Source organism: Dysidea avara, chromosome 10 (assembly GCF_963678975.1).
Source record: "Dysidea avara chromosome 10, odDysAvar1.4, whole genome shotgun sequence".
Lineage (NCBI taxonomy): Eukaryota > Metazoa > Porifera > Demospongiae > Dictyoceratida > Dysideidae > Dysidea > Dysidea avara.
This window is the reverse complement of record NC_089281.1, coordinates 9,062,854-9,090,255: the sequence shown is the minus strand read 5'-3', so window position 1 is coordinate 9,090,255 and position 27,402 is coordinate 9,062,854. Positions and strand designations below refer to the sequence as shown.

The following is a 27,402-nucleotide window of genomic DNA, read 5'->3' as shown; positions in this document are numbered from 1 at the left end:
GACATCATGAATTCCATTGACCGCAGAGTTTAACAGGAAGATGCCGCTTACCCGCAAAACTTACTGACCATGTCAGCTAAAGTTTGATGTTGTATCTTCGAGCGCAAAACTTCAGTTTATAGGCTGAATTTTGGCTAAAAGTTGCCCAAAAGATACGGGAACATCTCAGCTACAGTTTTGGATAATTTGGTGAGTTCTTTGAGCTGCAATTGTTGGAAACTTTTTGCTCACATTTCCTCCATTGTGGCAGGTATGGCTGCATGCACCTGACGCGTGTTTACCAGAGGATGCAGTTGTAAGCTGCATCTTCTACTTTCTAAGCGTTTTCTACCGTGTTTGTAGAAGATTTTGTGCTATTGTTTAAGCGCTTGCTGTTGTTTTCTCACATCTAGCAATCCGGCCTTCGCTTACCAAATTACAGTTTGTGGTTAGGGCTTATGTACTTTCCTGTTAGCGTGGTATTTCGCTTTCAAGTAAAGAATCGAAGCAGCACGATGTCGTTACGTTAGCAGCTGGTAAGATTTGGTCGTCTTTCTTTCTTTTTGTTGTTTACGTATTTGGAAAGGCTGTTACACAAAGGGAAGAAGCTAAGACGGGCCTGCTGTTTAGCCGTACTTAAACAAACGTTGTTGCATCCTAGAAATATCTTAGCATGTTTGGATTAACGAGCTAGGTCCAGTGTGGTATCAAGATACAAATCCAAGTATTCTTGGCCTGCATTAAAAAAAATTATTTCCATTTTCATGTATATTTACAGGTGTATCCAGCAGCAAACAACAGTGGGGGAATTCTGAATATTTCAGGAGCTCAGATCACTGTTTTAGGTGAGTTTGAAAGCTTCTTGTTTAATTTGTGTCATAGACTAGCGAGTGACAACATGTCTGATTTAGAATAAAGAAAATAGCTTTTTTTGATCAAACACTTGTGCTATGTCAGAGCTTGGGTTCGAAGCAATGTTGTATAGACTGTAAAACTATTTATTTGTTGTAGCTTGAAAAGCACTTTCAGAAGCAAATTTGAAGTGCAGGTATACACCATACTGCTGTCTTACCTGTGTAGGACTTGGGTAGGATACTATGTTCCCCAGAAAGGCTAAACAAAAAGAGAAGCTAAGGTTAGCTTTACAGGGGAGAGTAGTTGTTCATATACAATTCAGTTGTCCCCATCAGTGTCAAGTTAATGCATTAAGTGTGATCTTGTGCTGTAATTAAGCTGTGCTCTTTGTAGTGAACAATGAAAGGCTTTAAAAAGAATGTATTACTAAATGTGACATTATGTGTTTCTTTGTAATAGTGATATGGATCAGTTGACAGAAAAGCCTAAAGAGACTGTGGCAGCAACTGGCAAAGCTGACACCCAAGACTCAGTAGGGGAAGGCATTCTTACAAGAAACAGGACTGGCAGTTTTACAAAAGGTGTGCGTGTTAGATCTTTGTCTGGTTCATCTCAAAGTGATATTTTAGCTCAAGATTCAGATAAGCAGCCATCAAGTTCTTTGGTCAAACGGGCATCAGTTCCTGCAAGACCTGAACAGGTAGTTGGTGAGCCAGTTAAAGTACGTCGACGTAGAAGAACAAAGGCACAAATAGCAGCTGACAATGCTGCCAAGCAGGAAGCTGAGCGAAGAGAAGCTGGTACTTCTAATGTACCCGCACTCCCAAAAAAGCCTGGAAGACCTCGAGGTAGACCAAAGAAGATTCGCACCACTCCACCAATTCCTGTTGAAACTCGTACGCCACCTGTAGTGAAAAGCCCCACCCCTCCCTTGCAAAGTGAAGACCCCTTACCATCTCTTAATACTAGCCAGGAATCATTTGCGTCCCCTAATATTAGTTTAACCGATCAGGAAACTGTCAGTCAAGAATCTACAAAGCTTACTGATGAACCAGTTTCTGATTTTAATATGAATACAGAGCAATACACTACTGTTGCAAGCATAGAGACAACTACATTGCTAAAAGAAGATGAATTGAAGTTGCTAAAAGAAGATACACCTTTGTTAAAGGAGGATACCTCTCCATTGCCAACCAAGACTGCTAGTGTTTCTGAGATTAAACCAGATATTATGGACACTGAACCACCAGTGGAAGAAGACCACGAGCAGGTAGAAAATAAACCAACCAAAGACACATCAGAAATGACTGTAACTAAGGACCAAGTAGTTCCTCCAGAAGCTTCCCCATTGCCCACTGAGGACTCTATGAACATTTCCACAGAAGATAAGGCAATGGATTCTGTAGCTCCAGAACAGCCTGTGGAAACTGTAGAAGATCCTACTGAACCCATGGATACTTCGCCAGCTAAACCAGCACCAGTAGAGTCACCAGTTGATAAAGCAGCAGATTTACCATCTGATGTTCAGGTGCCTGAAATGGTAGAAACAGCTGCAGAGAAATTGTGTACACTTGCTACCACCAGTGGTGAATCAATAGCAATTATATCACCTACAATGACAGTTGCAGTGGCACCAGAAACAGCCACTCAAAATAGTGTCAATGAACCAGTTACAACCACTATACAGCTTACCAACTCTGAGTCCATGTTTGTTGACAGTTTGCTTAGTTCCCATGTTGTAACTGCTTCCAGTAACAATAGCAGTGCAACTTTTGCTGTAGTTCCATCATCTTCAATATCTACCATGACTACTCCTCCTGTTGTTGCTTCTACTTATAGTCATCTACCAGCGTTAGTTCCATCTTCAGCTACAACATCACCTATAAATACTGCTCCTATCAACCAACTGCCTCCAATAGTGCCATCCCTGTTACCTTCACTGATGTCTGCTTCACTACCTGTGCAAATAAGCACTGCATTGTCATCTGCAAGCAGTGATTTATCCATGAAGACATCAGTTGCTAGTAGTGTTAGTTCAATTGAGAGCATTGCCACTAAATCAGCAGAATCATCCAGTGTGTCTGTTACTGCAGCTGTTGCAAAGCCTCTAGTACCTGTGACATCTGCTGCAGCTACTTCTGTTGCTGCTACATCTGCTCCAGTCACTATGGCTAGATCTTCTACAGCAGTTGGCACTCCTGCTTCAGGTAGTGCTCCTGCTACAGCTGAGTTAACTACTAGAGATGTTGCAAAGCTTGATCCACTTCCCATTAACTTGAATACCACATTGTCTGTCACCCTGCCCACTCTAAGCAGCCTATTAACCACACCAAGTGGACAGCAAAAGTTAGTGCTGCCATTAGAGAAATTGGTTTTGCCTTCAAGTTTGGACAGCCATACTTCTTCAATACCTTTTATTTCTTCTCCAGTCAATATCAGCAAACCAGGAAACTCCTGTAGCTATGTAATCACCAGTATGACTTCCAGGGAAGATCCTGTTTCATTAGTTACCAGTTCTCTGGCTCATCAAGCTAGAAACATACAGACTGTGTCATCCCAGAAGAGTAGTTCTGCCTTACAGATGCCCATCTTTTCATCCATGCCTTTATTGGAACCAAAGAAACCAGATAAGCCAGAGACAACTGTTGTGGAAAACAAGCTTAGGGAAATTGCCCCCAAGACTTTGGGAATTGAATTACATCAGCTAACTTCAGACATCAGTAGATCTAGTGGAGGAAAAAAACCAGAACTCTATGAGGTATTGAGTAATCTGAAGAATGTAACAAGATCAGTAAGTGCTGAGGTGAAATCATCCCCTAATGCCACTTTTGCAACTGCACCTGGAACAATTAGCATTAGTAAAGAAAAGTATGGTGATCATATTGGTATTAATCAGACAATGGCTGTAGATAAGGATCAAAGTCAACACAAACCAAGGCCAATTGCCATCAAGCCTGATGGAATGGAATTTTTGAAGCAGATAAATCCTGCAGCTGCCGCCGCCGCTGCAGCAGCTGCAACAAGCCGAACTTATGCTACTGTTCATCCACTTTTCCCACTCACAGCAAGCAGTAAGACTGGAAATCTCCTCCCAAATGCATTTGACCTTTTCCGTTCTTCTACTGCTCAGAAACAATTCTCAACACAGGCTGCAAACATTTCTGCATCGGTACTGCCCCACTTACCTGGGTCAAGCATTGCAACATACCCTACTCAAAAGGCTCCCCCTCCTTTAATCAGCATCACTGATGGAGTTAAGCCACTGAATGTACTGGGCTCAGTCCGTGTTGCAGTCATTGATGCACCTGTTACTGGCACAACTCACCAATCACTATCCTCCATTCCTGCACACATGAAAGTGAACAACAGACCACCACAACAGCCACAGCAACGTCCCCTTGCTCCACCACAACAGCAAACAGCCAATAATGCTCCGATTATTGCTACTCCATTGCTCTCCCTTGCTAGTACCATTTCAGCTCCACCCACAACTTTCTCCAGTTCAGTACAGCAGCAGCAACATGTGCCCCACCCCCTCACTGTAGGAGTTCATGCCACTACAAATAAAGTTTCATCATCTGATGTGGTAAGATTATTTGTTATATCATAGGAAGTAGAAGTTAAATCATTGCATTAATATTAATTTATTGGTATAAGTGGTAAGTACTCATGTGGTTAGTGTGTGTGTTGTATGTAGTCTCATAGTCATGCTCAGTCATCATCATCAGTGTCGTCACTTCCGGCAAAAGTAAAATCGGTAAGTTTGTACACAAACAAACATGTGCATACTGCACACATAATGTCTTAACTTTATTCTTGTAGGAATATGAGCCGGCGGGGACCAGCCACATTCCCACCACGTATGTTTTGTGTGTGTGTGTGCGTGCGCATGTGTGTGTGTGTTATTTTGAGCTTTGTTTGTCAAATAAATTCCTTGTGTGGTAGTGTGCTGAAATTTCTTTATTTATTGAATTAAGCTTGTCTGAATGGTAAATTTGTAGTACTGCAATTTGAGAATACTGTACTAGACTATCAATATTATTCACAACGTCCTTTTGAGAGAGATATCCTTTCATTGAAAAGGAATAATTTTGTGTGTAAAAGTATCTGTAACAAGGAAAGTAGCTGTATCTTGATTCATTTACATTGCTATGAAACTTGCTGCTTCATTAGCTAGTGATTTCTGAATGTGTTATGTAACAAGTCATGCATGCCTTGTACTAATACTGATGAATACAAGCTATAGGAATTTGATGTGTGGTTGTTTTTGTCCACCGATCTAAAAAAAAATGAATGCATGCAGGCTTCAAGTTTCAGGGGAATACCTGAGTTGTGTTAAAGACATAAACTAGTAAAAATGCTTTAGCTGTGGTTTTGTGGTTGTATGTGTTAATGTGCTGTTGTTGTTCCAGTTCCACTAGCGAGGTCAGATTAGAATGTCCCATGTGTAGACATGCTGTCAAGAACTACAAGGCATTGTGTGGTCACATGAAGATGCATGGGGGCTGGGATAAGAGCAAGGTAGGCAGATCATAATCATTAGCAATGAATGTGTGGGGAAAATTTGCAGTCCAGTTGTTTATAGGCTTCTAGTTTTGTGGCTATTGTGTTGAGTCTGTAAGTATTATTGACAAATTGACCATGTCAAAACTGAGACTAGTTTACATAATTGAGATTTTGTTTGTTGCCAAGTGGGCATTAAATAGACAATATAATACTGTAATGTTATATGCATATTTGCATGCAATTGTATAGTTACACAGTTGTATCATGTGACTGTGAAAGTGTCATGTCTGTTATTCAAGTAGAAACAGTTCATAACCTTTTATGGGTATATACTGGAAGCATATGAGAATTGTGTAATGGAAACTAAGCTTCATAAAAGTCCATTGTGTGCATGCCCCACCTATTTGTGAGCCATCTTTGCATCAAAGACTTTGGTATCTCAGGATTTGTGGATGTCGTTTACTTTCCCATGTCTAAGTATGCACAATGTGCTTGCTAAATTGTGTTTAGACATTAAATTGTGTTTAGACATTAGATGTAGCCTAATTTTACTGGTTTATAGTCAATTGCACTGGTCATTCAATTCCATTAAATAACATTGTAATGTCAAGACTTGTGTCTCCATATCCAAATGTGTTTGGTTGAGCCTTTCTGTAATGCATTTTTAAAGCATCTCTTTGTAGTGTAGTTTTCTTGTGCTATTGTCACCCTCATTGATTTTCTGTATAGTTATGAATATAGTATGTGGCAACGTGGCTCACTCAACCATACAGACACTGCACTTATTGGCTTCAGTAGCTTGTAATTGTTCAATTATGTATTGTGTGATGTTTCATTCCATTCTTTGACTGCAATAAAAGTCATCATTAAATTCCACAGTAGCAGGTTGTGCTTGTGCTGAAAACATTATTGTTACGCTTGACAAATGTGTTTATTGTGTTTTGTTCTTTGTGATTGTAGTTTAGCTCACTGGATGATTATGTTTGCTCCTATCAGTCCAGAGTGGCTAAAGCTCAAGAGACTGCTGCTCTGAAACGGGCCCATGCAGCTGCTGCAAATGCTAACGACTCGGCTGCACAACCACCACCATCAAAACGACATGAAGGAGAACCACCACAAGTGTTCACATTTGACAATAACTCAAAACTGTCCCAAGAGTCTTCAGATCGACGCAGCTTTATTAATCATACTTCAGCAACACTGGATGATTTATGCAAGGCTGCTGAGAGTGTACGCAAAATACACACCTCACATTCACCAGGTGGTTCTAGTCAGAAAGACTACCTCAAACGAAGACCAGAGAACATTGTTATACCATCACCGTACTATAGTAGTGTAGGCACACCAGGGGAAGGTAGCCAGCGATCACCACCGTACACACCTCCACCACTGCTTAGCCCACGACCATCAATATTTACCAACACACCATTGACACCTCGACCTCTCTACTGGCCACAAAGAAGAAGTGAGTCATAGCCGCAATACATTGATTTGGATTTGGTTTGTACATGTATACTCTATAGGGATTAGTTTTGGGTAGTCATCTCATGTTTATTGGTTTTGTAGGTAGTGAGGCTCCAACAGTTTCGGAGTCTGAAGAATCTGTGACTTATTCTGAACCGTAAGCTTGCAAACACTGTGCTATACATGTATGCAACATCATGACATATGTACTGTACAGTATACTACATGTTGATACACACTGTACTTGCACATGCCTTCACACAGTTAAGCATTGTGTGAACAAGATTAATGTTTATGCAGTGTTTGTGTTTCTTGGACTACAGTAAGATCAACGTTGGTGAAGAGTTTCAAGCTGAACTGGGAGACTGTGATGAAACTAGGACTGGCGTGGAGCAAGACAGAGACTTTTCTGAACTGGTGTTCATGCCACTTGACAACCTGAGCCGGGATGATGAGGACACTTGTAAGTACTAACAGTATAAGGAAATTTGACAGATGAAGTATTAAAGTGAAATAGGATATAGAAACTGTTGTTACAGGTCTACCAGATCAAAACAAATTAGTAAATCAGTTTGATTCAATGTTTATCGACTGTTAAATTTCCTTTTTGTAGCATGCAACCACATAATGGTACACGACTTTCTATTAATAGTTGAGTTCCACTGTTTAGAAATATATGTTGCACATAGCATGGACCAATTGTAGTAATTTATGGGGAGGTCATGAGTTGAATTACACAAGTTTTAAATAGTGAACCTGCGTTTAATAAGGCCATACTCAATATTGAGGTAATGTAATTGATGAGGTAATGTAATTGATGAGGTCATGAAATATATTTGTGACACATGAGGGGAAGCCAAGTAAGATTTCACTGTGCATGTTTATTGTTTCATTGTGATTTCTTATGCAGTGGATGGCTACTTTGAGTTAGCTTGCTCGCCTGCTGTTAAACTAGGAGGAAGGAACAAGGAATATGCCCACCACATCTTGCACAAACTAGGCGGCTCAGTCAAGGTCATTTATTTTTATTATAATGTTTTTGTTCATTTAATATTACTTATAGGAGGCAGTGAAAGTATTGCTATCCGGCCGCTCACTGGTTCACAAGGATACCTTTATGGCTAATTACAATTATTCTGGGTCTACGAAATGGTCAACCAAAGAACGTCAGCGCTTCAGACGAGCCTGGAGAGACAATCAGAAGGATTTCAGAGCCATCCATAAGAATGTAAGCACTCCATAGAGTAACTCCTTCATATTATTCAATAGTGTGTATGATATTTGTTAAGTCCTTGTCGTGTGTTATTTGTTATTATTTCAATTTCAATCTACAGCATAACTTCCTTGGTTTGCATGGTTCTGTGCTTATGCTTAGTCTATTCAAGCACATACTGTGACATTTTACATACTGTGACACTGCTGTACTTATGCTTAATCTATTCAAGTACATACTGTGACACTGCTGTACTCAGACGAAAGCTCTATTTGTTCATGTCACAGCCTAGTCACCAGAGATAAATGCATTGACAGTAGTAAATGCTGAATGCTGGGTTTCAAGGTGTAATCACTATTTCTAACAACCCTCCCTATATGCAGACCTAAATTGCTCTAAACAATAAATAATTGTAATATTTTCTTCCGTGAATCATTCCCAATATACAAGGTGCTTTTTGCTTTACTATTCTTGCTGCTGAATCAGGCTATTGACTTTTGCATCTGATGTTTGACATTTGCAAATGTATCTAAAATCACTAAATTCACAAACTTCTGATTCCCAGTATATGGTATATGCCAGTCACCATACAATTTCTGACTGAAAAAGTTGCTACATAAAGAAATTTTGCCATAATGCAAAAAGATAAAAAGTATTACAAATATTACCATATAGGTCAACTCTAAGGATATGAGGCAAGTCATTGAGTACTATTACACATGGAAGAAGTATTGTATGGATGAGTACAAAGGTCGCAGCAGACACTACAGTATGGAGGAAGAGGTAAGGATGTTAAAATGCATGCTTAGCTCATGAATAGCAAACTTGGGCATTATTTAGAATCAGTGTATGCTCTTTAAATGTGATTGAGTTTCTCTTCTAATCATACAGTACGATAGTAACTGTATAGTAGGGACAACAAAGGAGTAGGTGTGGCCCACGAAATAATATCACACAAAAACCAACCTCGATTTTCCCTCTGACGACAATGAGGCAGTATTGGTTAAGTAAAACTAAGCCCAAAAGCAAGCTTTCAGATCAACCCGAAATGCTTTCAACAAGTTGCTACGGAATTTTAAAAAAAATTTATTTGACCGAATTTTCTACTGACTGACTGATGCCTTCAGACAAGCATAACTCGATAATAGCTAAGGCTACGGGCTTCATTTTTTCACTGTTTGACTTCGCTTCGGCCTGGCAAGTGCCTTTTGGCATACCGCAGTACGTGCAATGCATTGTTCATAAACTTACTAGTGTCCTCCTTTGTGTCCCATTCATCTTTGCTGACAGCGAAAGGTGTCGATTTGGCGGTAGCACGTGATGGATTCCATTCGTAATGGAAATCATCCGTATTTTTCATAGCAGGTATTTTGATTGCAGGGGTTCTTTTCAAACAGTTCTTGATTCGTACTGCTGTGTAACGGGTTGAACATAGCCGACAGCGAAGTGTAATGGATACTTCACTTTTCAGACGATAATTAATATAATTGGGCCATTTCTTTTGGTGTGCATAGATTGTAGAGGTGCTTTCTGAACAGTTCTTGATTCGAAATTCTGTGTAACGGGTTGAACATAGCTGACAACAAAACGTAATGGATACTTCACTTTTCAGACGATAATTGAAATAGCTGGGGCACGCAGTGCCATTTCAGATGCGGTATGCGTGGGTTCACCACTCATAATAAAATTATTTACAAAAAAGTTAACAAACAAGTACATGAAAAAATTTGGAATTTTCAAGGACCCTAGCACGTCGATAAAAAGTACTGAAACAAGGAAATGCACAGCAGGGATATAACACTTCTTTTTGTTTTACGGTGAATTAATATCAAGGACTACTCCAACTTGTTTCAGTACTTTTATCGATGTGCTATGGTCCCTACTCTAGTTGAAAATTCCAAATTTTTTCGTGTACTTGTGTGCTTTTGAAAATCATGTAAAACTCCAACAGCAGCCAGTAAAAAGGAAAGTCAATCACAATAAGCTGTTCCTTGTAAGCCTGACTGAATTATTTTAAATTTTTACGCATGCTAAAGTTGGATTTAATTATTATGCAGTTATCTACCTAAATTCTACAAACTGAATGCTGAATACGTACATCGTACCTTGTATACTCAACTTATGTATGTACCAATAGGCCATCCCAAAAAAAATTCAGTCATTTTGTAGATTTCTAGTATGTAACATACATGTATCATGTTTGTGTTACAACTTTGAAAAAGAATGACACTCAGGGGTGTTGATCTGAAAATTGTTTATTTTACTAATTAAATGCCAACCTTAGCATGCGTTGTATTCCGGATGAAGTAGTTCCGTTTAACATGACTTGTATGTTAATTTGTTTATGTAATTTGCACATGCTTTTTCAGTGGTGGTTTCAACAATTTTGGAGTAGCAAACGTTAAGTCTGAGTGCACCAATCATGCTATTGCTTATATGCATGCATAAGTAACCAGTAATCATGCGTAGAGTATAAAGAACAAATATCTAAAGCACTCACCATTTCCTTAATTGTTAAAACTAGCTGGAATTTTGTACTAACTTTGAAAGTATAGATGACAATTAAATTGTTACAACCCCCAGAGCCATTTATCACTAAAGCATAACTGGTACAGCAAATATACAGGAGGGTAGTCTATTAAACAGTCATACTTTAGATCCCTTGTGAGCAGTTGGTTTTCCTTGTGCACACATGCACGCATAACATGTACTGTATATATCTGTATTAAATGGGGATTGGCAATTATTCAATTATCATGATAATCATGATTATTTTATTGGCAATAATCGACATTGTGTGCTTTTCATTGACTAGTGATAATCGAAATCGGTAATTATCGTGCAATAATCATGATAGTTAAAGAAATATTTGTTGATTTTTACCATTTTGTTAACAATTCATGATGTGTTTAGAATTTTTTTATTACAAGAATTGAGTGGACAATATCTTGATAATCGTGATATTTGTTCATGACAATAATCGTGATATTTGTTTATGACAATAATCGTATGGCAAAATATCAATAATGCCCATCACTAGTATTAAAGCTGGGTTCAAATATATGCTGGGTACTAGTTATACAATACACACATGTATCCTTTTATACACCGGGGTGACATAGGCTTTATTTGTGGAGTTGCATGCATACTAGACTATACTGATTCAACTCACGTTTCATTGTTGCAAACTGAAAGTTGATTATGTATTATGTAAGCACTCTCAGCACCATTTCCACAATTACCTTACATCCTGTGTGCTCTAAGAAATAAATGCCTGGGCCTTAATAGATGCCAGACTTGTTTAAATACCAGGTCAAAAATGATTTTTCGTACAGTATGGTAGTATTGAAGTTTAGGTTTTCATATCACCAGCCTCACTTTTCCTTCAAAACAGTGTGATAAGCATGACCAAGCCCAAAATGCCTTCAGAGTGACCCCAAGCCTTCCACAACAAGTTTCAATGGATTTGTATTTTCTACTAACTGACCAACTGATGCCTTCAGCCAAGCATAACCCAACTATGGTTAACGCTATGAGCATGATTTATTCACTGGTCATCATCACTTCGGCCTGAGATGTTCTGTTTTGCCAACCACAGCAGCTACAATTCATACATATGGTTTCTCCACTACCTCAATAACACGCAGTGGCTTCAGTGCAAGCTGGCTGTTATGAAAGTGAGTGGATTGATTACAGAGGCCCTTCTCATACTGTTCTATGTTTGTAATGCTGTATAGCAGGTAGAAGGTATCTGATAACAAAGCGGAATAGCTGTTTGCTTCCCAGTAATTGATGGTTATGGTATATGTTTAGACTAGCAACAATTTCCATAGTGACTGGATTGTTTGTAGAGGCACTTCTTTGAACTGTTCTTCATTTGTAATGCTATATAACGGGTGGAACAAACCTGAAAACAAGTATAAGGAAAAATCAGAATTGAGTAGGCATCATAGAAATAAAAAACAAAGGAGGTCCACGGGTATGCTAGTGGAGACATTTTATCTTCAGTCATGACTGTATTTGACTGAAGTAGGAATTAAATGTCCACTAGTATAGCTGCAGGTGTAGATGACCTCTTCTATGATCCCTACTCAAATAGAAAATTTCTAATTATTCTTTATACTTGTAGAAATAAACTCCTGGACTTTTATACGGATAATACAGTACATTAATTGATATCCCAAACTAAAAGACATGGTGTAAACAGATACTGTTACCATGAAGTGAAGATTGCATACTGTCTTAAAATGTGGTGTTAATTTAATAATTTATCAATTTTACATCTTACATTCTTGTATTCCAGTTATCTGAAGATGAGTTAGAGACAATCAATGGACTGACTTACCTTGATGCAGAGCCATATTCTGATCGCCCTGGTAGTAGTGGTGGTGCAGCAAGCAACTGCAGAACATCAGCAGCTGACCACCATCAACGTGCCGGTTACAGTGAAGCAGTACAATACCACCCCCAGATCCAGTCTGTCCTGCTAACATCCAGTAATAGTACTAAGCCAAGCAGTGACACAAGCCCTCGACCAGACAAACCCACATTCAAATGTACTTACCCTGGATGCACAGCAGTATGTTACACGATGCACTTGTCATACCTTTTTAAGCTACACCTATATTTGTAGGCCTATAGTTCCATATTTGCTTTGAATGGTCACATCAGAATACATGGTGGAAGGTAATTTATTATAATTTTGCTCTTGGCATTTTTGTATCTTTTGGTAATATTTCAGCTTTTACCCACCCAGGGGTGAGAAGAAGGAGCAAGTGAAAACAGAAGACCATACAGATGGTGGTGATGGAAGGAACCAAGGAATTCGTTCTGCACCAAGCCCTAAGAGGGGACCAGTGGGTCAGTTTCCTAGAGCTACTCCTGGATCCGCAGCCAAGCCACACAAAGGGAAGCGTATATCAACTACACCTCATGACCAAGAAGGCCACTATCCTTGCCGGTTATGTGGAAGGTATTCCATTAATATTGATGTACCCAATTTTATGGTTCAATTTTAAATAGAGTATTTGATAAAGTGAAGAGCCGCAGTGCACACATGAAGTCGCACGTTGTGAAATCTGGTGGCAAATGATATTCTTAAACAAGAACATTGCAGCTTCTTTCCTTTTCTTTCCCCCATAAAGCACTTAATCCCTTGTACATTATCGATTCCCAGCATGATGTACATTGCTACATTGGGGAAATATACCCCTTTGTTGTTTTACTCTTTTATTTATTGTACATTATTATTCTGCAGCAATAGAATGTAAAAACTGCTTATTTGTCAGGTAGAGTTGACATATACGTATTGTATACAACATGTAGGCTTGTTCAATTGTCCCTTTTATATTGGTCAAACCAGGAGATGAATGTGCAATATATTACCAATAAATAATTGTCTAATAAAACAATAGTGTGTTCTATTAGAGTGTTTTACAATGGCATAGACATTGGTAACCACCAAGCAAACTGAGAGTCCATGTCACTATCACTGACTAATAGAGTAAAGCAGGAGTCAAAGTTTTGCAAGAAGTATCCAACATAATCTGGTCCCACAGAATTAGCAACAATATATTCCACATAATTGCCAAGCCACAATTCCCAAGTGTCCACGGGCAATTGTATAGCCAGTTTACCAACTCTAGCACTGTAATCCATTATGAAGTATTGTAGCGATGCAGGTTGGTAGTAGAGTTCTAGCAACTCATAAATCAGTTCAATATCTGAGTTATCTTGTTCACACAGAATAGAGGAACCCTTAATGGAATTTGGCAGAGTGCCATCAGAAACTAGATGTTTGTATCTTCCCTGCCAGAGCCTGAGGACAAAATATGAGACTTCGTTCATAATCTCATATCTGTGGGCATCATTGCTTCCACCAGAAAACTTATCCTGGGAACTTGTAATGCATTTCTTTATTTTACACACTTCAGAGATCACTGAATAGATGGTGAAAGCAGTGGACACTGATTTGTGCAACTGTTTTCTCCATTTGACTTGCTGGAAAGGTAACTCCAGTGCAAATATCTGTTCCATAACTGAAGACTGCATTGACCCCGTCCACACGTTAACGGATACACTGGGATAAAATATACACTGTTACATATGAGATCAGCAATAGTGTAATTACATATTACACAACAGTATTGAAAGTTTCTGATCACACACACACTGACCTTACATCCATAGCTTCAACATGGTGGAACCACAATGGAGGCATATACAAAAGATCACCTGGTTCTAGTGTTACTTGGTGTCCCTCAAGATTCCTTGCTGCTGGAAATACAGCAATGCTGTCCTCATTGCTAAGATTTACTTGTGCTTGAGCATGACTGGGATGCAGAAAGGGGTAAGGAGATATTCCAGGCCATTCAGTGGGTCTAAAGAGTGTGAACTTCTTTCTTCCATATAACTGAGCATAAAAGTTGTGGTAGCCATCATAATGGCAATGTGCAATAACATGAGGTTGTCCCATCCATATATTGATTGAAGAGTGCTTTGGATTTAGTTTCAACAATTCTTGAATAGGTTGTACATCACTCCATGCCCATGAGCCCACATCATCTATATCACCAGTGAAATAAATATAGCTATTGTTCTTAGGGTGCTCTAAAAGTCTAAAGAACTCTTCTCCTTTCATAGATACATCTGTACGATAAATATTCTTCCTTGTGCTGAGATGACCAAGCGGCTTACTAGTGTCGTAGTATGGTCCAAACCAACGGTTGCTGTTTTTGTATATACCATTAAGCTTTGAAACCTTTTTAGAGAGATAAGCAGGTGTCCACCTTTTAGCTGTCCATGTCTGAGTTATGGAGTTTTTAATTACTACAGGTACCTGAAGATTTGATACCTTTGTAGCAAATTCTTCATTAGGTTTAACAACCAGAACTTTAACTAGTTTTAACTGTATAAAATCTGGAATACTATTATCACTGCTGTCCGTTCTGTTGCTACTATTTTGAACGTTTTTAAAGCTGTAAACGAAGTAGCAGCCAGCTATGAGCGTTATGGATGATAAAACGATGTAATAAAAGTAGTGAGATGGCTCTACTTTCTTTTCTGCAACTTTAGAATTCTTGTTCAATGACTTACTAGTCCGTTTTCTTATCGTCATTGCAGCTGGCAGCAAAACCAAACACCACAATCACAACTTTCGAGGACGAAATTCTAATTAGAGTGCAATGTTAGTTTTTAAGTTACTTGTAAGTTCGTGTTCCTCTTTGGAATCGTTGCAAGGATCTTCTGATTGTAGTGTTTTGCATTGCACAGTACGGGCTTCTTTCATATCGTTGATCAAACATTAAACCCGCTTGAAATTTAGCGTCTTCATGTTCTTTCTTTGGTCCAGCAAAACGAATTCATTAGCGCGGGCCGGTTGTAGTATCAGGTGAGGTGTGCTTTAAATAAGTTAGGTTGATGACGCAGGAACTGGACCTTTAAAGTAGCATGGTTAGCGTTAATCATAGTACAATGCATATGATGATTTTGTACACATCAAACTTAGTACATACTTGACCTTTTTACATTGAAAATTCATCTCCCTAAGACACGGATAAAACATGGCTTCAAATTATGAAGGAAACAACTTGATCCTACCCATTGGTAATTTACACATAAGTTAATAGCTTTTATGAGTTGAATGGGAAAGTTCTAATTAACACCTTTAATTTGGAACCATGTTTAACTAAAATGGCTGCAAAGTGTGAATTATCAAAAATTGAAACATGTACAATGGGATTTCATGCTTAACAAATGACACGACTCACAACGGCTGACCTTTATACCAGATACTTTTATTCTGTTATGAGTTGGTGATGTGTTACGTTTGAAGGCAAAGTTATAAAAGGAACTGAGTTTGATATCCCTGTATGACAGACTGCACATATATATCTGTTTGGAAGGTGTATGATTCAGTTTTTGTGATTTGCTGTGTACGTGGGAGGAAATGAAAGCATGACCAAATTTGGAGAATTATTGATGCATACACCTTGTCACAATGCCTGGGAGATATCCCAGGTTTTTGCAAACCCTTTACACTAGCAGTCTGCCATGAGAGACTAATTGTAACCTGCTATTGCTTTAATGAACAATTGTGTTTAATTTACTTACATTGATGGCTGTGCATATTGTTATAACCACACAAATGGTAGTTCTAACCTGACATGGCCAGACTGCTGTAATTTCGTATTCCTACCACGTTTCCAAGGCTGAGTAGGTATATGATATGTCATTTAGAAGTGGTCCAGTACTTGGAAAGTTTCCCAGTACTATTTCCCAGACTTTTTACATCCTTCCAACTAGGGATGCCACGACAAATTTTTATGTCACATGTCATAGAGGTTTATGTCACGACATGTTGTATGTCACGACATAAGCAATTCTTAAAGTTTTACAACTGAAGCTGTTACTCTGTGTAGGTATTTCGATTCAAACATGTAAAAATATCAACTTAAACATCAGCAATATTAACTATGGCATCAACAAACAACCAACATTGCTCATACTTATTTGTCAATTTTCTCATATTTATTGCATCAAATTTGATCAAAATGAATGGAAAAGTGTGCATTATTAGGAGATATTTATGTCACAACATAAAGAAGCCTATGTCATATCTTATCATGGAGCTTTATGTCACAACATGTTGTATGTCGCGACTATCGTGGCATCCCTACTTCCAACAGAAAGTACAATGGTGACTGGGATAGTGTATAAGGCTAACCATGATCAGCATGTACATATCAGGTAGCATCCAAAGGTCCCAGATTATTTACATTTACATATCCAGAGATAAGAAGCAGACCAAGCAAACAGAAAAAGTTGGTTACATGTCATCAAGCATTCCATGATCTCATAGTAAAATTCGACCCGACACCCTCAATGTACGTATTAATCCCAATTCCCAGAGCCTTAATCGATACTTTCCTAGAATAAACGTTACGTGATGCTTAAATGTTCTTACGTGATGCTTGAATGTTCTTACGTGATGCTTGAATGTGATATAAAGGATTTCTAAATAATGGTACCTATTTTAAGTGTCGTGTTTGCAATGCATCATAAGGTTATGTCACATGATCAATTGCAATTTTCATCTGCCAAGCAACTGAATGACATTGCTGTAGTAAAAATGGCTACCCATTCCTGTGTGCATTCTAGCATATAATGTTTTATATTGTTTACTGTTTCAGCACAATTTTGCTTGTATTATTTCAAAAATGCAGTTAATGTGACAGTTTAGTGGGGAAATTTTGCATTCCAATGTTTTTTAAAAGTATAACTTATCATAGTCTGTGGTTAATATGCACATTGTCAACAGTCTGCTTTCAGTGTATAGCTTACTGTATATGTTATTCATATTTGAATGTGGATGAGTAGCTAGATTAAAGGATTAATGGACTCTAGAACTATTCTATTGACAAAATAAAGTGAGAAATGTTGATTTTTCTTAAAAGCTAAACTTAAGGCTAATTTTGAGGTTAAATCTGCTGTCATCAAATGACAAGTACCGAATAGCCTAAATATTTCGAGGAGCAAAAATTTCGAGTTTGAGCAATATAATAATAAAAATTTCGAAGATTTGCGAACAATCCCGGCCATCTGTAATATATGGAGGTCTAAAATTTTCAAAAAAGATAAAATTTTCACTGTTAACTCCAAAAACCTCAAAAAGTGAAGAAAAAAATTCTCCTCTAAATATTTAGGCTATACGGTATCCCTATCATTAGGTACAGTATTGCACATTTATAATTAGTAGTTTAAAAAATTACACTTAGTACATAGCAGTATAGAAAGCCTTATACTGTAGAGCACTGTACCAATTAGTTATGTAATCAAAAAAGATGTCTCCTGTTTCTCCACCCTACTGTGATGTATAAACACTCCCAGGAGCTCACTACTATTTGTAACTTCACAGCAATGCTATAATCCTGAATGGGTGACTTGTACTGTTGAGAAACAAAGGTGTGAATGATCAGATATTTGTTGGCATGACTATTCGATTTGTTAAAACACTGCTATTTGAATCTATTCTTATGCAAAAATTCTATTTACCTTTACTCCCTAACTAGCTTATTCAATAGAAAATATTTAAAGAATAATCAAATATTAGTTCACAACTATTTCGAGTAGTAAACAGTTTTATTAATTTTGTTAAAATGTCATGTGTAGTATATTATGCGATTGCTAACAATGTCATTTAAAATAGTGTATTTTAGTACTTATATTATACATTCTTTGCTTTGCAATACACTTTATGTTTGTAAAGTAGCCAAGATGTTATATGGAGGATCCTATGTGCTATTTGACCAACAAGGCTGTACATTATGTTAACACCAAAGTGGTACTATGATGCTTTAAGCTCTGTTACTTAGTCATACAAAATTTGTGGCTGAGGTACCTGACTACCTGTAATACGCACTCAGCATCTTAAATGTATTCTAGAATGATGTCAAATTGTAATACCTTGTCCTATGACTGTTATGTAAATTGATTTTACATCTAATATCAAGTGTCCAATTAAACATGAAGTTTGACATATGATGCATTCTGATGTCAATTAATTTATCGTGTTTCCTTTAGGGTGCAAGCATCCTGCAACATTAAACATTTTCGTTTTCGGTATGATGACTTGGTAATGATGTGGAAAAGCCAGAAGAGAGCTAACATGAAGTAAGTGCTATCAAAAGATGTATACTTGCATTACTTTATTCGTTGAAAACAAAGTAAAAGTAGATTGTAAGGCTCCCAGGAGACTTTAAAAATCTGTTTTGGCCATGTTCTCTTCCCTGGTGAATGTTTGTCTTCTATTTCATTTACTATAGTAAGCTCTTAATCTCGTAAGTCTCAAATGGTTGTGTATGTTAAAATCTAACCATTGGGGTATGGGTTTGATTACACCACTGGTTTAGCATAAGAAATGCTTTTCATATTTTAGCAATGGCTTCCTGAAGTAGGTTCTTTGAACAAATCTTATGGCTCATGTGAACACATCAGGCGTCTTCTGTACAAAAGCTGTGTGCATCATCTGAAGGTTACTTGCACCAACTACTCACTTAGCAAATTTTTAGCACACTTGTTTTGCATCAGTAACTGATGCATGCAGTGGGGTGGATAGAAAGTTGTACTTTTCTAGCCACTACAGTTTTCTTGTTGTGAGGGACCGTATTTAAAGAAAAATATGTGCTACCATTATAAACGATGATGGTGATATAGTAAGGAATTAAGGTTCAAGGAAGCATGGGGTGTTCTGTACTGTATTATTTTATGTGTAGATAAAGGTGGGAAAGGGCACTCACTAGATAGCTAAATACTGCGCGCCAGTATCATGTGGTAGATCTTCATTTCAAATGTGTACATAACAAGACGAAGCTCGAGAAAAATAACAGCCTCATAATAATCTCTGTTTAAATATAACAATGATAGCCGTATCTTTTGGAGTGGCTTGTTGGTCTAGTGGTATGATTCTCGCTTTGGGTGCGAGAGGTCCCGGGTTCGATCCCCGGACAAGCCCAAATCTTTTTTTTTTCATTTTTGACTACCTTTTCAGTGCACACTTTTAAAAGTGTTTTTTCCTTCGTGAGATATTTACTTGTTCTTTTCAAACGAATGATCATTCCTTGGGTTATGGGTTTATTTGTTACAACATTGTATTTGGTAAATATAGTATTACCAATCTGATGTAGACAATGTTATTTTTTGTATGGCGTATATTCTATGTTTCTACTGATAGTAGCCTCTTCAACATTGTATGTTTCTTATCTTAATGACGGAACTACACCAGTGCAATGGTTTTGAAGTTTAAAAGGCTACGTTACAACACATTGTAGTTGAACTGTACTACACTGTTGGCTGTGGCATGTTAATTGGTTCAAAGGTTTAGTTCAAGAGTTACGTTCACTGGGATGTTTCGGTGATTATCAGTTAGCTAGATACTGTGGTACTGTTATAAAGTCTTATTTCTTTGTCTTGTATACATTGTATTATCTCTTTGGTGAAGATACACTAACCACTTTGGTGATGTGTATGTTTTTACTTTTAGTAATTTTCATAAAATGAGATGCTATTGTACTGTGAGATCATACGTTCAATTACATCCCATAAAATTTCAGACAATTCCTACATATCACTATGATATAATTCTATGTAATGCACTGGATATAGTTCTATGTAATTTGCTGGTGAAGTGATTTAAAACAATTACCAAGAATCTGTAACAGTTGATATCATAATATGTGACTGGATCTGTTCTTATCACCCAAGACAGGAAGTTTGATTTTTTACACATACACAAAGCTTAATGAATGTACTATCAAAAATGTACTATCAAATTTTACTGTCACAGTTGACCAGAGTAAAGTGGCCTTTTGCTGGCTGCTTTTTAAAAGCACAGTGGCGAGCTGTACGAGTGGTCTGGAGTCTTGATGGAGCCCTGGCCAACCAGGAGATGGCTGTGTGTGGCTGTGTGTGGCTGTACAGCCCCGTGGTGTTGGACAATGACCTGTGCTGTAAATATCCTTTCATTTTAGCCAGTTCTGAGCCCTGAATGGCCCATAACTTAGCCTAGTTCATCCCAACATGTTTCTTTTCAATTTTTGAACACCATCTTGTCCACCTGCCAGGGCCCCCACCTCCCACCCTTCTGGAGCTCGCCTGATACAGACAACCTCGGTTTTAAAACTATATAAAATGGCGGGAAACTTGGCTGTTGGCTACTTCATCCGTGGATGATCTGGAAGGTAAGAAATTGCTGTGAAACGTGTGAAAAATTGGTATGCGTAGCTACCACCACGGCCAGCTACAGCACTCTGAATATTTAAAACCGACGTTTCTCGATACTTTTAAATGGGCGATAAGACTGGTTTTCCCAGAGACAGTCACATATGTTTTTTCCCTGCAGGTCAACTGTGGTAATACCACACAATCCAGCCAGTAGTACCATGGAACAGGAACTGCAATATCAAGTTAGTAATTAGTAAAATATCGTTCTGATTTTGTTTAGACTTAACTATATATCTTCCCAATGTGTACTACAAGATACCAATTTCTAAGGCTTTATTAGTGGAAATTTAAATTTTTTTTTCTTCCTCTCATATTGCTTAAACAGCTGAGGGTATTCCTGTTCCTGCTTGTTGCATACATGGGTATATTTTTGTTGTTCTTGCAGTTGAGGCATATAATATATATTGGCCAACTAGCAGCTGGCAGTGCAGGGTTCAGGTGTTGACATTTTTGCTGTATCAGCTTCTTAATCTTATGTGTGAGGTACTGTTGTATGGCTTTGTTTGTTGATGTTATCTTTACATGTGCCTGATGTTGTATGACTTCACTATTAAGTTTTATGACTGCCTTATCATTTTTAAAAAATACCGCATTGGTTAATGTGATAAAATTTGTTGATATATATCCAACTTCATTAACTACTTGGTATGTCCATCCTTATCTTAGCTGCCAGAGGATGTGTGTTTGTAATTTTTAAGTGGCTGTCAGACTACAAGCAATAGTTGTAGTGTTATGGCATTGTTTACATGTTGCATGTTCCTTGTATTTTACCTGAGGTCCCTCCTCAAAGCATGGCTCATGTGATGCCTTGTGTGGGTTTTGTGTGTGGTGACAAGGCACTGATTAGTTAATAGTTTGATGACATCATTTAGAATGCTTGTGTTGGTACCAGTTATTTAATCTTTTTTACTTTTAAAGTAAGCTATTTGAATGCAAAGCGCTATGAGATGTTTTGACTAGATCCTTAGTAACATCAGGAGCTTATAAGCATGAAGCAGTTGAGCTTTATTTCCATTGCTTTAGTCAAATGATTTACGGTTTATGTGCCACAATTGTCACATGCTTGTTTCCTGTGTTACAATGATTTTGTGAGAGGTTTATGCCTTCCCTTCCCTACCCAATAATACTCTGGCTAACAGAGATTACTGTTACCTCAGGGCAATACACAGCCTTGTGGGTATGCTTGTACATGTATGATGTGCTGCTTGTTGTATTCATTGTGTCCTGTGTATGGTTTAGTTTTCATGTTATATTATGTACCCATGTAACGTAAACACTGCCTACACAGTTTAGAGGGACAAATACGCTAGCACCACATTGTGTATTGGAGTCTTATTGGGTGAGCTATACGAGCCTGTAGGCAAATCCCATCACTTGCTCTCACAGGCATGTGTTATTGTAGTCATATGTTGGTATGAATTTGTGTGGTCAATGTCTGCCATAGATATTTGTGACTGTCTGTTGTAAATGGTTGTGTTTATGGATAGGCTGGCTGTGAAAATTTATTAATAGCATCGACACCATGTGTGATAAAGAGTATGGAGTGTGCATTGCTATGCAGCTCTTTTGTTACAGTTGTTTTGTGGTCGCTATGTTGGAACACATTGCTGTTAGCATGAAATAGACAAGGCATGATCTAGGTTGGTTGCTGTTATGTAAATGCTTTGTCAGCATAACAACACAGCAGCAGCCAATCAAATTAGAAGAATCCTTGCTCCTTACTCAACCTTGATCTGGTCGTCTTTGTCGTCAAGGTAAGGTTTTGAAAGTGAAAATTTGTTTCCAAGAATGATGAAAGTCTTGTGTATACTTTCTTGTAGGTTTGACTTTGCATACGTTGCAATGGAATCAGAGACTGAATCTGTTGAACTAAAGGTAAAGACATCACACATCACTTGAACTACATAATATGTGTGTGTGCTTAATGAATTTACTGATTGACATGTACTATTCAGGGAACCCTCTAACACTGAATTAGTGCTGATGTGTTTTTCCCATTCATGGTAGAAGTGCTTTAATTTGTTTTGTATCTATGGAAACTAATTAGTCAATTGGTGGCCTCTCTGTGGAATGAGCTCTTGTAGCAGTCTAGGAAATTTTACTGTCTACAGATCATATAATTTAACATTTGTAATAAAGAATTACTTGTTATTAAGAATTCCTGTCCAGAAAGACTCCAGATGGTGTAATTATAGAGGTTTAATTTAAATTGTGAGATAAAAATGTTTTAATATTCAGTTTGTTTATGTTGATTGTGGTAAACTTTTATATCAACATTTAAGGTCAGCACTAACCCATCTTGGTCAGGCAATGTTTTGTCTTGGTTTGTTTATTAAAAGCACAAGGGGGCAATGCCATCTAAGATCATCTACATGAAATGCTGTGATTAAACTGGATGGTTTATGTTGTTACCCATCGATTGCTTATTTGAATAATGCATTTTTTTTGTAATCACTGCTCAGAAATCTTTTGAGGAGCATTCCAACACTTGCTGAACTCTATGGCATATTGTCGCACAATAGAACTTCATGTCAAGGTTTCTAATCTAATGAGTGCAGAGTTTAATGTGTTCAACTATAATAACATTGAATAGTAAACTACTTTCCTTATGAGGGCAAAGTTGATTTTTATCTTGCTTCAATTAATTAGTCCAGTTGGTTCTAATACAATTTGGGTGTGTGTTGTATAATTCAATAGCTGGGGGGCGAAGGGCCACCTCCTTTAACAAGCTACATCATGTAGTTTTATGGTTTGTTAGGCTTTGTTGTGTAATCTACAACATGACTTGGAGGGCTGGTAATGTACTTGACATAATTGGCATGTTAATCAACATCTCTTATGCTGTGGAATAGTGGTATCAGTAGATTAAAGGGAGTCTCCACTTAGCACTATATTAATGACTATTTGTAGAAGTATCAATGCAGCTAACATTTCTCTTATTCCCAGAAGCAGCTAAGCTATAAACACTTTAAGTTAAAGTAGGTATAGTTAGCATTTAGGAGTGGCCTCTATGTAAATCATCTTCTGCTGGAAAGAGTTAAGGTGATAAATTCTTAAAGTTCCAGCGTATTTTATTTTTATCTTGTTATGATAAGGCAAACTTAATAACATCCTGTCAATTATACTCTTGTTATGACATAATTTCAACCACTGGTTCCTGTTAGTTAGCTGTTATATACTGCAACATTGTTTACTGTTGAGAGGTTGGAAGGTGTTTACATGTGGTCACTGTGGGTGTGTTATGGGTTTGCATTCCCTTGGGTGATGGGAAAGTTATTAGCAAACTTCACAAAGTAGTTACTTCTGTTTGTCTTGTTGCTTAGGAGACGACGACGTACACTGCCACCATGTGTGCTTTCTGCTCAGTACATGAAGTTATTTGTTGGAAGAAGTAGAACTTTCACAACCATCGTCATATTTTTCAACAACAGCTGGAAAACTGTGAACATTTTTATTACTGCTAACATGTGCAAGTGCTAGACATATCATATGTCATTGCATGGTTCACAGGTTAAAAATCAACACAACTTGTATGGTTACTTTATTGCTTCATTTTTCTCCTTATATGGAATTGCATTATTTGTGTACGTAAGGGTGATGCAATCATTATTACTGATGCATTCATTATTACCGAAACAATTAGTGTACAAAAATATGAATACTCTTGAGCAAATCTAATAGAATTATTGACTTCATGATTTTTAAAAGGGACACATGTGTAGCAGCTTGAGTTTTAGATCTGTTTTTACTCATATCATGACTTGCCAAGAAAAGGTATTTCTAACCCTTCTGTAGCTATGAGAATCATTGGCTTCTCTTGTACTAATCAGATTAGCCTGTGTTATGCATTGTATTGCTTAAGGGTAGGTTGTTTGTGCATTATGCATGTAAGGTTTCTGTCCTCTTGTCTGGCTTGACACTTGCCTAAAATAGATCTTATTGTATGCCATCATGGTAAAGTCTAGTACCTATATTGCATGGGAAGGTGGAACTTTCATGTTTTTTAAGTGACATCATTTATTTGTCCTAGAGGTGATGATTGAAGTGGATTGAGGCTGAAAGAGATTGTATCACACACTGTGGTTACACCTGTCCATTAACAGCTTGCCATGAGGCTAGTTAGCCACCATTAACAGTTTCCTAGGACACAGGATAGCCTCTTGCATTAACCATGACCACTAATTTTCTGCATGCCCACCACACGCCCAAGATGCCAACAAACTTAATTAAAAATAAAACTTGTTCAGATATTCATGGCAATAACAAGTTGGGTACAGACACTGTAATAAATACATGACAAAGTTGAAAGGAAAACAAAAATGTTTTACTAATAATAAATATTGTCAAAAGAAAATTCCGATATTATACACTGCAATCAGATTCTATATAAGTTTATAGGTATGGGACCTGTTCCTGCTGAGCAAATGGTATCCATGTAGTTAAGGTGCAGGTAAGATGAATGAGTTCATAAATAGTTGTAAGGATAAAAATTGGAATAAGGGTTGTTGATGTGTAGCTGTTGAAAGCCAGTGGTTACTGCTTCTTCGAGACTGCAAGAGCCATGCATGGCTCGACCTCCATATGGGGACCCTGGACTTGCTTCCATTGAAGAACCAACTGGTTTTGCTTGTTCTGGTGAGAATAGCTTTGTTGGTGTACTTCGTGCTGAATTGTAGTTCCCTGGAGCATCCCTTTCTGAGCAGCACAGTTCTGGTTGGGATTGTGATTTCATATCATCATCATGTGTGGTTGAAGAAGGAAACACAAATATAGGTTGCTGGCTGCTTACTGTGGTGGTAGTGGTGCTCACAACAAATACATCGTTTGGAGATGGCGAAGATATTCCAGAATCAACCAACGGGCTCAACGGTGGTGACTGATCCTTGTTCTTGCTTTCCTTACGGAGTTTGGCTAATTTTACGGCTTCTCTGGCCTCTTCTGGGTTGTGAACAAAATGACATCGCGGACCATATGGACAAAATCCAGTGGAATGAAAGGTACGGCAAAGCTCTGTCTTGTACTTGGGGTGTCTCACCAGCGTTCTGATTTCGTCTGCGCCGTGTGCAAACTGACAGCGATCCCCATATTTGCACGTTCCACTCTCTTGAAATGGTCTGCACAACTCAGTTTTATATCTGCTACCAGTCAAATTTACTTGCTGCTGGAGTGCAGCTTTCTTCTCCAAATCGCTCTTCTTTCCTGAAGCTCCTAGTAGCGGGGACGATTTGTTGGAGATTCTTTGCAAGTACGGAGACATCGGTTGTTGCTGTGGAGAAATAGCTTTACTGCCAGCTGATACAGAACGGGGTCTAAATGATGCAGAAACTACGGTGGTTGGTCGAGGATGGTTCAAGCTTCCCGCTCGAGTTAAACATCTTTGTTGGTGTTCTTGGTCACTTGAGAAGTGATCGGAGTACATCTGCAAGGTAAAAAAAGCCAAGGGTAAAACATTTTGAAGCTACAAACAATTTGAGCACAATACTATTTGCAGGCATTGAGCTCAATTACCTAGCTAGTCTACTGGTAACAGCACTGTGCACACAAGTTAATGTAGGCAGTAAAGGTGTCACTTCTTACTTTTCCAATTTCCACGAATTCACACGGAGCAGGTTAACACTCTTGCCAACGCGTGCCAACTTTCACAACCTTCATCGAATACCTCACAACTGCATCAACTCTCTTATATAGCGGCACGATTCGTTACATTAGGCATTTCCGGAAGGTACAAGGTTTAGTATGTAATCACACAATGCAGACTAATTAGTGATAGAATAAATTAATTTTATAGATTGGTAAGCACTCACGTGCACTCTGTCACCCACGCTTGCCCACGTGCAACGCATGAATTTATTTGACACGGGTTCACGTGTACCACTGGGCGTAACGAAAGATGTCCTCCACTACATTAACAACGGAAATATTACAAGAATTGTACCCTTCGTTTCAAGGAAAGAAAAGACTAGATGAGGTAAGTATGCAACATCAACGTGTAATAGGAGATCATGGCTCTTGTATTCCAGTAAATTGGTGTACGTGTAGCTGTAAAATAACAGCGATGACCCTTTTTCTCTATAGCCACTTGTGTGCACACATATCTGTCATTTATAACTAGTAAATAAGCCTACCTTCTACTGCCCAAATCTATTAGAAGGGTTACGTCACGTGATGTAGCACTGTGCATTTATACATAGGTTAACGAACTATGGCCCATGGCTAACGAAAAGCAAGGCCAATATTTTAAACCATAGATACTCTACCCTCTAGTGGATAGAGTATCTCTGCTAAAAGTGAGCTTCAGTGATTTTGGCTTTACTGATAAGGCATCTGATGTGTTGGTGACTTCCTTGTACCATTTCTATAGAGACCTTTTATTTGGTTTCTGATTTGCATTAACTATATGTTTTCATAAAACTTACCATAATTTTGTAAGGCGTGTGTGCATATAGGTAGATCTTTGTAAATTGTAATTTAATGGTCTGCATGCATGATAAGGGCAGGGTGTTATCAACTTTCACAGACTGTTTTTATTTTGAGATTTGCTATGTGTAGATCATTAAATTTCCGGATATTGCTGAATTTGTTTTTGAATGATGTCGTAGGTAGTC

At 38.0% G+C, this 27,402-nt stretch overlaps 4 protein-coding genes, 1 long non-coding RNA gene and 1 other non-coding gene across 17 annotated transcripts in view; 4 read left to right on the top strand and 2 right to left on the bottom strand.

The window, feature by feature from the left end:
• The first annotated feature begins 34 nt into the window (after positions 1-34).
• On the top strand, positions 35-13,337 carry LOC136268296 (uncharacterized). 5 transcript variants are annotated; one of them, XM_066063593.1, is made up of 18 exons: positions 35-189; positions 758-824; positions 1,060-1,114; positions 1,294-1,415; positions 1,464-4,420; positions 4,532-4,591; positions 4,657-4,694; positions 5,247-5,355; positions 6,301-6,805; positions 6,907-6,961; positions 7,128-7,267; positions 7,715-7,818; positions 7,868-8,032; positions 8,693-8,800; positions 12,321-12,596; positions 12,651-12,703; positions 12,774-12,989; positions 13,040-13,337. In XM_066063593.1, exons 3-18 carry the CDS (start codon positions 1,077-1,079, stop codon positions 13,107-13,109), a joined length of 5,016 nt encoding a protein of 1,671 aa, XP_065919665.1. In that variant the 5' UTR covers positions 35-189; positions 758-824; positions 1,060-1,076; the 3' UTR covers positions 13,110-13,337. The 5 variants fall into 5 exon arrangements, with proteins under 5 accessions (XP_065919665.1, XP_065919661.1, XP_065919662.1 ...); XM_066063589.1 differs by having other exon boundaries at positions 12,759-12,989; XM_066063590.1 differs by having other exon boundaries at positions 991-1,114; positions 12,759-12,989.
• Positions 13,222-15,570, bottom strand: LOC136268299 (uncharacterized). Its single transcript, XM_066063598.1, has 2 exons — positions 14,194-15,570; positions 13,222-14,096 (listed from the first exon to the last, which is right to left on the bottom strand). Exons 1-2 carry the CDS (start codon positions 15,132-15,134, stop codon positions 13,451-13,453), a joined length of 1,587 nt encoding a protein of 528 aa, XP_065919670.1. The 5' UTR covers positions 15,135-15,570; the 3' UTR covers positions 13,222-13,450.
• Positions 15,175-25,152, top strand: LOC136268303 (uncharacterized). 6 transcript variants are annotated; one of them, XR_010706971.1, is made up of 7 exons: positions 15,175-15,469; positions 18,599-18,688; positions 20,916-20,979; positions 21,183-21,280; positions 22,285-22,551; positions 22,618-22,672; positions 24,121-25,152. It is a non-coding gene; the product is annotated as an uncharacterized lncRNA (long non-coding RNA). The 6 variants fall into 6 exon arrangements; XR_010706974.1 differs by having other exon boundaries at positions 15,177-15,469; positions 21,183-21,275; positions 22,373-22,551; XR_010706972.1 differs by having other exon boundaries at positions 15,178-15,469; positions 22,373-22,551.
• Positions 19,458-19,529, top strand: Trnap-ugg (transfer RNA proline (anticodon UGG)). Its single transcript has one exon. It is a non-coding gene; the product is annotated as a tRNA-Pro (tRNA).
• Positions 25,020-26,535, bottom strand: LOC136268302 (protein TIS11-like). 2 transcript variants are annotated; one of them, XM_066063603.1, is made up of 2 exons: positions 26,375-26,535; positions 25,020-26,216 (listed from the first exon to the last, which is right to left on the bottom strand). In XM_066063603.1, the coding sequence occupies exon 2, from the start codon at positions 26,214-26,216 to the stop codon at positions 25,263-25,265; it is 954 nt and encodes a 317-aa protein (XP_065919675.1). In that variant the 5' UTR covers positions 26,375-26,535; the 3' UTR covers positions 25,020-25,262. The 2 variants fall into 2 exon arrangements, with proteins under 2 accessions (XP_065919675.1, XP_065919676.1); XM_066063604.1 differs by having other exon boundaries at positions 26,306-26,462.
• Positions 26,536-26,616: 81 nt separating this feature from the next.
• LOC136268297 (uncharacterized) overlaps positions 26,617-27,402 on the top strand; it is a 43,335-nt gene continuing 42,549 nt past the window's right edge. For both annotated transcript variants that reach the window (XM_066063595.1, XM_066063596.1), the window contains exon 1: positions 26,617-26,765. In XM_066063595.1, coding sequence (XP_065919667.1) covers positions 26,688-26,765 — 78 coding nt within the window. In that variant the 5' untranslated portion in view covers positions 26,617-26,687. The remainder of the gene's footprint in view (positions 26,766-27,402) is intronic.

What these genes read in the sequence shown, in the direction of transcription:
- LOC136268296 (XM_066063589.1), top strand. Translation starts at nt 1,077, where the DNA reads ATGTTCCCCAGAAAGGCTAAACAAAAAGAGAAGCTAAG. An exon ending in TCTGTGACTTATTCTGAACC is followed by an intron (nt 6,962 to 7,127) that starts GTAAGCTTGCAA and finishes CTTGGACTACAG; the next exon opens with TAAGATCAACGTTGGTGAAG. An exon ending in CTTACCCTGGATGCACAGCA is followed by an intron (nt 12,597 to 12,650) that starts GTATGTTACACG and finishes CTATATTTGTAG; the next exon opens with GCCTATAGTTCCATATTTGC.
- LOC136268299 (XM_066063598.1), bottom strand. Translation starts at nt 15,134, where the DNA reads ATGACGATAAGAAAACGGACTAGTAAGTCATTGAACAAGAATTCTAAA. An exon ending in GTTGAAGCTATGGATGTAAG is followed by an intron (nt 14,097 to 14,193) that starts GTCAGTGTGTGT and finishes ATTTTATCCCAG; the next exon opens with TGTATCCGTTAACGTGTGGA.
- LOC136268302 (XM_066063603.1), bottom strand. Translation starts at nt 26,216, where the DNA reads ATGTACTCCGATCACTTCTCAAGTGACCAAGAACACCAACAAAGATGT.